This window comes from Aedes aegypti, chromosome 2 (assembly GCF_002204515.2).
Source record: "Aedes aegypti strain LVP_AGWG chromosome 2, AaegL5.0 Primary Assembly, whole genome shotgun sequence".
Taxonomy (NCBI): domain Eukaryota; kingdom Metazoa; phylum Arthropoda; class Insecta; order Diptera; family Culicidae; genus Aedes; species Aedes aegypti.
In genome coordinates, this window is record NC_035108.1 from 194,532,168 (window position 1) to 194,542,140 (window position 9,973).

Sequence of the window (9,973 nt, forward strand, 5' to 3'; positions counted from 1 at the left end):
GACACATGGTGTACACGAAAAAGGCCAAAAAACCCAACCTTACTCCGAGGCATGTTCAGGCAAGACTGGATTTTGCCAGAAACCATATGTCTTGGAAGCGGGAATGGAACAACGTGATTTTTTCCGACGAGAAGAAGTTTAATCTTGATGGTCCTGACTGCTGCGCGTATTATTGGCACGATCTTCGGAAGGATCCGCAAGTGAAGCTGAGCAGAAATTTCGGTGGAGGAAGTTTGATGGTCTGGGCTGCATTTTCACGTAGAGGTAAAACCCCGATTGCAACAATTACTACCAGAATGAAGTCCGAAAACTATGTTGAGCTTCTGGACAGTGTTTTGATCCCATTTACGGAGGATGTGATGGAAAACGAATTTGTTTTTCAACAAGATAACGCTGCGATCCATGTCAGCAAGGCCTCCAAACAATGGTTTTTGGAGCGGGACATCCCAGTTATGGATTGGCCAGCGCGGAGTCCGGACCTAAACCCAATCGAAAATCTTTGGGGAATCCTCGCAAGACGGGTTTACAGTGGAGGACGGCAGTTCGGATCAGTTCGAGAGCTGGAAGCAGCTGTTAGAGAGGAGTGGCGTAAAATTCCTTTGACAATGCTGCAGAACCTCGTCGATTCAATGCCGAAACGAATTTATGAAACAATTCTGAAAAATGGTAAACAAACCAAGTACTAAAGTTGTTGTGTTCTTGTGATATGATTTTTTATGATCTGAAAATAAAGGTGCGCTTATAAGAATTTCCATACTCAAATCCCGTTTTTTCCTCTTCATTCCAAACTGTTTGAAAGAAAAGTCTTAGTAGTTGGTAGAAATATCATATTATCCGAATACCTAAAAGCAGAGATGATTTATTGAAGTATTGGACTTTCATACTACATGTGCCGGTGAAAAATGGTCATGCGCTTATAGGAATTTCGGGCACTGTATACTTTTCTGCAGAAAAAAGTAAAACAGCTGACGACAATACAACAAGTCACCCCAGGAAATGCTGGACATATCTTTGGATGTTAACATAATTTTTGGTGTCATTCTGTCAGAATACTATATGGTGCCAGAGCCAGAAAACTTCAAAAGCTCCTCCAGGAATTCTTCCAAGTCCGATTGTGGGAGGGTTCAGGCCTCTCTCATTTACGCCAATGTCTGAAGGAACCCAGGTACATGTGGGCGACACAATTATGAAAAAGCTGCTGCTGTTGGTTCAAATTTGTTTGCGAAGGTTGGTGGTCAAGGATTTCTTTAAGAGTTCTTTCAGGGATACCTCCAGAGATTTCCAAAATGATTCATCCGGAAAATCTTTCATAGATTCCTTGAGGAGTTCCTCTAAGAGCTGCTTCAGGGTTTCCTCCAGAAGTTCTCGCAGATTTCTCCAGGAATTCCTTTAAAAGTTTCTCTTAGGATTTCTTCAGAAGCTTCTCCAAATGATTCCTTCATGGATTCCTCTATGAGCTTCTCCAAGGATTCTTCCAACCCAGGGATTCCTCCACCACTCCCACACTGTCTATGCAAAAGTTGGCAACTTCGACGAAGGTCACGAACACATTGACTGTATGTAGTGGAAATGGACCTGGGAATTCTAAAATGTTCGGCACACTTTTAGAAGTACCGCCCAAGACCGACGAAGATGGAGCTCTACAATACGCCCGACAATATACAATGACATCCTACTACTTACTTACTTACTTACTTATTTGGCTTTACATCAATTATCTTGATAAAGCCTCGCCAACAATATTTCGCCAATTCCCTCGGTTCATGGCCGCTTCTCTCCATCCTCGACTGTGACCCACGCTCTCCAGGTCCTGGTGTACCTGGTCAATCCACCTAGCTCGCTGCGCCCCACGCCTTCTTGTTCCGACCGGATTCGTGGCGAACACCATCTTTACAGGGTTGTTGTCCGGCATTCTTGCAACATGCCCTGCCCAGCGTATCCTTCCAGCTTTAGCTACCTTCACGATACTGGGTTCGCCGTAGAGTTGGGCGAGCTCGTGGTTCATCCTTCGCCGCCACACGCCGTTCTCCTGCACGCCGCCGAAGATCGTCCTTAGCACTCGGCGTTCGAAAACCCCAAGAGCTTGCAAGTCCTCCTCGAGCATAGTCCACGCCTCATGCCCATAGAGGACTACCGGTCTTATGAGCGTTTTGTACATCGTGCATTTGGTGCGGGGGTGAATCTTTCTTGACCGCAGTTTCTTCTGGAGCCCATAGTAGGCACGACTTCCGCTGATGATGCGCCTTCGTATTTCCCGACTAACATTGTTGTCAGCCGTCAACAAGGATCCGAGGTAGACGAACTCGTCCACCACCTCGAAGGTATCCCCGTCTATCGTAACACTGCTTCCTAGGCGGGTCCTGTCGCGCTCAGTTCCGCCAACCAGCATGTACTTTGTTTTCGACGCATTCACCATTAGCCCGACTCTTGTTGCTTCGCGTTTCAGGCGGGTGAACAAATCTGCCACCGTTTCAAATTTTCTCCCAATAATATCCATGTCGTCCGCGAAGCAAACAAATTGTCCGGATCTCGTGAAAATCGTGCCTCGACTGTTAAGTCCGGCTCTCCGCATGACACCTTCAAGCGCAATATTGAACAACAGGCACGAAAGTCCGTCGCCCTGTCGTAGTCCCCGCCGAGACTCGAACGAACTGGAGTGTTCGCCCGAGATCTTCACGCAGTTTTGCACACCGTCCATCGTTGCTCTGATCAATCTTGTGAGCTTCCCGGGAAAGCTGTTCTCGTCCATGAATGACATCCTAATGCAGTTTGAAAACAATATTGAAGATCTAATATTCATATTTCAAATTTTAGAATAATTTAAATATTCTGGTGACGTATGACAAGAATTTTTGCATAGAAAAATAAAAATGTAAAATAGAAAGAAGGTCATCTCTAAATCAACAGGTACCTTAATACGATAATAATAAGCTTATATGCCCACTACATGCTCAATCATCAGTGACGTAATTTAAACAATTGTGTGGATTTGTCGCATAATAAATTTAATATATTTATCTATATCGCGCAGTAAGTCATCATATTAGATTATGCTTCTAAAGGTAAACTTAAGTGAAAACACTTAGAAATTCAGCTGTTTCAATTAGTTGTTTTGTTGCTCTACTGGTTAGGACGTTTACACACCGTACAGTTCTTGTGGTCGTTCCGACCGTCAAACCGTACAGTTCAATGCACACTGTTTTGGTTGCACGGATATCTAGAAATACGCAGTTACCGTTACAGGTGTTGATTGATCAAACACGTTATTTGGTGAGATTGTATTCAGCTGCTTCTAACATAGTTTTGTATGTAGAACGAGTCCAGTGATCAGAGTAATACCATTTCTTCGACGAAGCGCAATCCTTTAATTTTTCTTCTTGGCGCCAAATCCAGCGAATCCCATAATAGCGGCCAACTCCGAGGTCCCAGCTTCACTTTCCTCCACTTCCTCAATTTTCCGTTTGCGTTCTTTCCTCTTCTCGCGTTTGTACTCTCGGTAGCGCTCCTCCTCCTCTTTGGCTTCCTTTACCCGGCTTTCCAGCTCGTAGTCTTTCTTCTTTTCCTCGGTTTTCTTCTTGTTAATCTTGAATCGCTCCTTGACCTGATCTAGGGAGCTCCGTTCCACCTTCATGGACATGCCCAGATTGCGTTGATGCTTCTTGCCATTGATGTGATCGAGAAAGTTGATCGAGTCCTTCACGACACAATCACATACATTGCAGTAATACCCTCCGGATTGCGACGATGGGGTGCTCTTGTTAATGACCATACTTTTGCCCAGCTTGGAGTCCAAGTCAACCTTGTACTCCCGCTGCTTGAGCAACTCCTTGGTGACGGGTTCTGGAAGAATATTTATGTTTCTCATCAGTAATGAATTCATTCACCTTCGCGTGCCTGATCATTTTTAAAAATAAATTTACATAGTCTTTTGGCTGTAATGTCTTCCTCACGACTCCCTGTTCTCTAGATAGGGCGCGTTACCCCTACGCCAAAAGAGGACTCATGGACGCAGAAGTTAAACTGAATTCTATTTTAGCTCAATAATCAATATTCAGGTTAACTTCTGCGTCCATGAGTCCTCTAGTGACGTAGGGGTGACGCGCCCTATCTAGAGAACAGGGAGTCGTGAGTTCGATTCTCACCGAGAAGACGTGTAACTTTTTCGCAAACTCTACCTCAATTTGTCGCATTTCTAATCTTTTTGCAACCTACTCTACCTGCTCTAGATTGATGTTGTGAGATAAGAAACCGTGACCGCTCCTAACTCTGCGCATTTTCGCCAAAATCCATCAAAATCTTTAATTTAAATTTAAGTTTATTACTTTAATAAAATAATAAAATAACTTTGAAAATATTGAAATACGTCCACATTGAATGCGAAGGGAGTACCTCATTACTTAAGTCATTTAAAGCGAACCAAAAAGAATATATTTCAAATTTGTAGTACGTAGGCACTAGTTTTTTTATGGACTAATCAGAACTGGTAAAGTGCAGCTTATTTTTCCTTCACTTTTTTGATCTTCTTAAGGGGACGATAAATCGAAGCCAAACCTCAAATTTTCAAGAGCACAAATCTGGAGAACCAAACATCCATTTCAGCTGAAAACTTAATCGATTGGTCACTAGTTCAAACGGGTGTTCGGTTCTCCAGATTTGTGCTCTTGAAAATTTTAAGTTTGGCTTCGATTGATCTTCACCTTAAGTGTGCATTGTAAGGAACCATTTTTCTACTATGTTCCTTACTATGCGCAGCAGTTATAAAACGTTATTTTCAGTATACAATCTACCCTCCATAAGTCAATATTAAAGCTAACCATCGACTTGTCGACACCTTCGAGATATGGAAAAGAAATGCTTTGAAACATTGTTTGAGGGGACATTCATAGTAAGGAAAGATTATCTAAAGGGAAGATTATCTACGGAAGATGCCTCTACTGGGATCATTGACCAAATGGTCTCATCTTATCATGCTAGCTGTCCTATTCAACAAAGGTAATCTAACAGGGATGTGCCTTGGTGGAATGACAAGCTGGCAGGATTGAGGAAGAAATCCAGGCGGTTGTTCAATAGAGCAAAGATCACCTGAGATTGGGTTGAATACAAAAAAGCTCTAACAGAATAAAACAGAGAACTAAGGCACGCCAAACGTAAGGACTGGAGACGGGTATGTGAAACCATCAACAATGCTCCTGCAGCTGCAAGGCTGTACAAAGTCCTTTCAAAAGTCCATTCAAATGGTATAGGTAGCCTTAAAAAAGAAGATGGCATATATTATACTGTTGACTCTTCTGAAACACTGGAAGTAATGATGAGAACTCATTTCCCTGAATCGATCCCATATTCGGATGAAGAACACGTCTCAGATGAGGCAAGACATGTATGGTCGATAAATGCCTATCAGAAAGCTTGTGAAATCTTCACGCCTTCGAGGGTCGAATGGGCATTGAGTTCTTTTCAGCCTTTCAAATCTGCCGGGAAAGATGATATTTTCCCCCAGGCTTACTGCAACAAGGAAAAGAGACGCTTTGTCCGCTCTTAACTGAAATGTTCAAAGCAAGTGTTGCGCTTTCATATATTCCAAAAGCGTGGCAAAAGGTTCGAAAATTCCAAAAGTTGGAAGAAAGAATAAAACAGCTCCCAAAGCCTATAGACCTATAAGCATTTCCTCTGTTCTTTTAAAGACAATGGAAAAAAATAGTTGATGACTTCATCAAGTCAACAAGTTTAATAGAAATGCCTCTTTGTAAATACCATGCGTATCAATCAGGTAAATCTACCATTACGGCGCTGCAGTCGCTGGTAAATAAAATCGAGAAATCTCTTGAAGCCAACGAAATAGCCGTGGTTGCTTTTCTCGATATTGAAGAAGCATTCGATAATGCATCCTATAGCTCTATGAGATCAGCCATGGAAGCAAGGGGCTTGGATAAAAGTGTTATCGAATGGGTTATGAGTATGCTCAAGGATCGGACAATTTCTGCTGATCTAGGAGGTGCGCAAATATCTATAAGATCTACTAAGGGATGTCCTTAAGGAGGAGTGTTATCGTCCTTACTGTGGTCTCTTGTAGTAGACGAACTCCTTAGAAATTTAAAAGATCAAGGTTAAACATTACTCTCAAATGGTGTAGGAAAGAGAGGTTAAACGTATATCCTTCAAAAACTACTATCGTGCCTTTTACCAGAAGGAAAAAGGTAAAGCTTATACAGCCTTCTTTGAATGGAGTTCAAATTCAATTTTCGGAAGAAGTTGAACACCTTGGGGTTACTTTGGATAAGAAATTGAACTGGAACTCTCATCTGAACAACGTCATAAGTAAGGGTACTAATGCCCTATAGGTCTGCAATAAAGCCCTAGGAAAAACTTTGGTACTGCGACCTAATATGGTAAACTGGATTTATTCAGCAATAGTCCGACCAAAAATAAGTTATGCTTCACTGGTATGGTGGCCCAAGACAAATGAGGTAACAGCTCAGAAGAAGCTGGCTAAGTTGCAAAGACTTGCTTGTATTGACAGGGGCAATGAAAAGTACACCATCGGTTGCCTTGGATGCCCTTCTTAATAAACTGCTTTTGCATCAATTCATTAAACTGCAAGCTGCAAGAAATGCCTTGCAGTTAATTCGTTATAAAAAACTACTAGATGGTGAATTGATTGGGCACATGAAGATCATCAAGGAATTCAATTTGAATTCAGATATGAAAACAATAGAAGATTGGATGACAACGAAGACCAACTATGATGTTCCCTTTATAGTGGTTAAACCAAGCCGCTATATTTGGGATTCTGGTGGGCCAAGTTTACGTTCAGGTTCTATTGTATTTTATACCGACGGGTCAAAGATGGGCGACAATACTGGAGCTGGAGTTTTCGGTCCTGGAACCAGCAAGGTAATCGCTATGGGGCGCAGTCCCACTGTGTTCAAGCAGCTTTGAATGCTCAAGCAGCTGTCAAGCACAGTCAAGCAGCTTTGAATGCTCTAAAGGCATTCACATGTAGATCAAAGTTAGTGTGGGAATGCATTCTTTCTCTGAATCAATTGTCCAGTAGGAACGAAGTTTCATTGTACTGGGTGCCTAGCAAGACAGGGTGAAGCTTCGAGCTTTGTCGGCCCTGAACCGTTCTGTGATGTTCCTGAGTGCACTCTCAGGATGAAACTGAAAAATTGGGAAATGACCATGGTAGAATCCAAATGGAACGCCACGGATACATCCAAGCAAACGAAAATATTTATAAAACCCAGTCTAACAAAAGCCCTGGCTATATTGAATTTTAATAAAGGAAATCTTAGGGTAATAACTGGCCTGATGACCGGTCACTGTCCAAGTAGGTATCATCTTAAAAATATAGGAAAAATCCAATCCTCTGAGTGTCGTTTTTGTCAAGCTGAGAACGAAACTGCTAAGCATTTACTCTACAACTGCGGAGCATTGCTTGATCAAATAATGTTAGCATTTGGAAAAGAATTATTAGAGCCCTTAGAAATTTGGCAAGATAGTCCTAATAGGGTAATAGACCAAATAAAATATGGGTCATACCACAATATTCCTAAGTAATGGAAGTAGTGGTTAAAAGGCTCTACAGATGAGGAAAAAAAAGGGAAGATTGACGTCCATAATATTTCAAGGATTTTAACACTCCGTCCTCTCAATCCCCTGTCGCGATTTTTACAACAATACTTAATGCATGTATTGTCACATTTTCGTGGACTCCTCCTCCCCTGAACGATGGTCGTAAATTTTGAATGCTCCCTAACCACGCAATAAAATAATTTCGATTTTTTGTATAGTTACACGAGTCAATATCGAGTAATGGAACATCGAGGTTTAATCGTATTTGCTATATAGAAAAGCCAATAAACTGTTATCGATCTGCAATAGGAATCGTTCATTAATTACGTCACGCTTATACAGAGCGGCGATACTTCTCGATTGAGTGATGAATAATGCATCAAGAATGGATATACCCTTTTGCTTAAACTGTTCCTCGTATTTAGTAGAAACGTTCGGGTTTCACATATAACAAACCAGAACCAGGTTCTTATTTATTTCCTTCAAACCCGGATCCGACCCGAATCCGAGACAATTATTTAATACCAAACCCGAACCGAACCAAAGACAATTTGGTTTTTATATTTTCTAGTGAAAATACATAAACAGTCATACCCAATTTGCTTCACATGCCAAGGGTGAACGCAAAAAAGACGTAGTTTGTACCCTTTTTGTATGTTGGTTTAGATTTGAGAAAACTAATGATGATTTAGATTATTTTGAGAGTTGCACTTTATGGCATTCAGTAACAGTAATTATCATGGATGGATTGAATTATAGATACAATTCAATTCACTTAGTAAATTTCTATGTTAGAGACATTCCACGCTCCACTGGGGACGTAAAGCCGTATAAAGCAAGAAAATGATTATTCAGAGTTTAAATGCTAGTAATGCTTTTAGTAAAATAATTCAACTGTTATAAAGAATTTATCGAGTGCGCAGAGTTAGGAACCTAAATGGGCAGAATAAGGAGCATTGCAAAAATGAGTGCACAGAGTTAGAAACACGGACACCCTTGAGAAAAATTAAAAGTTTGCAATGTAAATCATTACTTAGTGAAGCTTTTATATTTTTTCCTTATACATAAGATCAATAAGTATTTGCTCCCAAAATTTCAGAGTATTGTGTTTTGTTTTCAATTAATTTCAGCTGTTTGAAATTTGAAAAGCCTTAAGTGCGCAGAGTATGGGGCCTTCATGGTATCGTATGAGATGGTTTGTGCTGATCAAATTCTGATCCCCAATTGAAGCCCCAGGAAACTGGGAAGATTCCACACAATTATTCCAAACGAGTTCAGAGAGTCGGAATATACTAATGATTTAATGTTCAGTTACAATTTACTATATTTACTGAACTTTAAATCATTAGTTGTTAGATCTGTGCAAAATAATTGTGGAAATATCCCAAATGACCTCTGGACAGACCCTATGGGATATCCGTATAAATCTGGAAATTACTGTGTGATTTGACTTCCCAGTACAGTTCATAAAATTTGAATAGTTTTGTGTTAAATTTTCTTTGGAATCGAATGAAAACTGTGGAAATTAAGAGTCAAAGGATCACGAAAATTTGATTGTGAAAAATAGGTCAGGGACGCAAAGGTTAAACACCTATCACCCCAGAGATACTCACCATCTTCGGTGGCGGTTGATGTTTTGGCCAGGAGCCGTTCTTGAGCTAAGCGTTCATACTCCTTTCGGTCCCACTTTCGACGATGATCATCCGGACGCATCGACATCTTGAAATCGAGTTTGGCTTATTTTGTATTGTGCTGCGGCGATTGTTGATTGATTTCCGGTCCAATACGGTGGCCTGAAGGTTATCTCTTTTGCGTAGAAACTCTTCCACTTGTACGTATATTTATCGGTGGTATAATGGTAATAAGAGGTATTGAATCGTGCAGCAAGAACTAAAAATCAAAAAATTCTTCGACAAACTTTCAAAAAATTTGTTTATAGGGTTTCGTTTACCTTGCACTGCCCTTTTAATCCTCGCCGATTCTCTTTTGGCTGTTGATTCTTCTGTCAAATTTGATCATAGGAGATGTGAGCCGTTCTCGACTTGTTCAATGCTCACAGGGGTGTGATAACTACAAATCGTCAAGCTATAACGTCACGGTGCAACTTCTAGCGGGAAAAAAACCTTTACTGCGGGCCGTGTTTGCAGAAAATGAACGATTTTGCTACACATGAGCCTCTGTACGTGCTATAAATTCTTTTGTTCTCATGACTTTTACTGTGCGCCGTGTGTTGGTGCTATCTCGCTCTCTCTCACGGGCATTTTAAAAACAGGGCGCACAGTAAAAGTCAAACGTTTTATAGCATGCATAGGCTCATTCATTCACTTCATGTTCTTTCGGTGAAAATTTTCCACCGGGTGTTGGTCCGAATGTCATTTTATGTAAACATGGCCCGCATTTA

General features: G+C 41.0%; 1 protein-coding gene across 1 annotated transcript; it reads right to left on the minus strand.

Moving 5' to 3' along the window:
• Nucleotides 1–2,984: 2,984 nt before the first annotated feature.
• LOC5573000 (zinc finger matrin-type protein 2) lies at nucleotides 2,985–9,620 on the minus strand. The gene is made up of 3 exons (XM_021843568.1): nucleotides 9,524–9,620; nucleotides 9,186–9,462; nucleotides 2,985–3,840 (listed from the first exon to the last, which is right to left on the minus strand). Exons 2-3 carry the CDS (start codon nucleotides 9,289–9,291, stop codon nucleotides 3,365–3,367), a joined length of 582 nt encoding a protein of 193 aa, XP_021699260.1. The 5' UTR covers nucleotides 9,292–9,462; nucleotides 9,524–9,620; the 3' UTR covers nucleotides 2,985–3,364.
• Nucleotides 9,621–9,973: the final 353 nt, after the last annotated feature.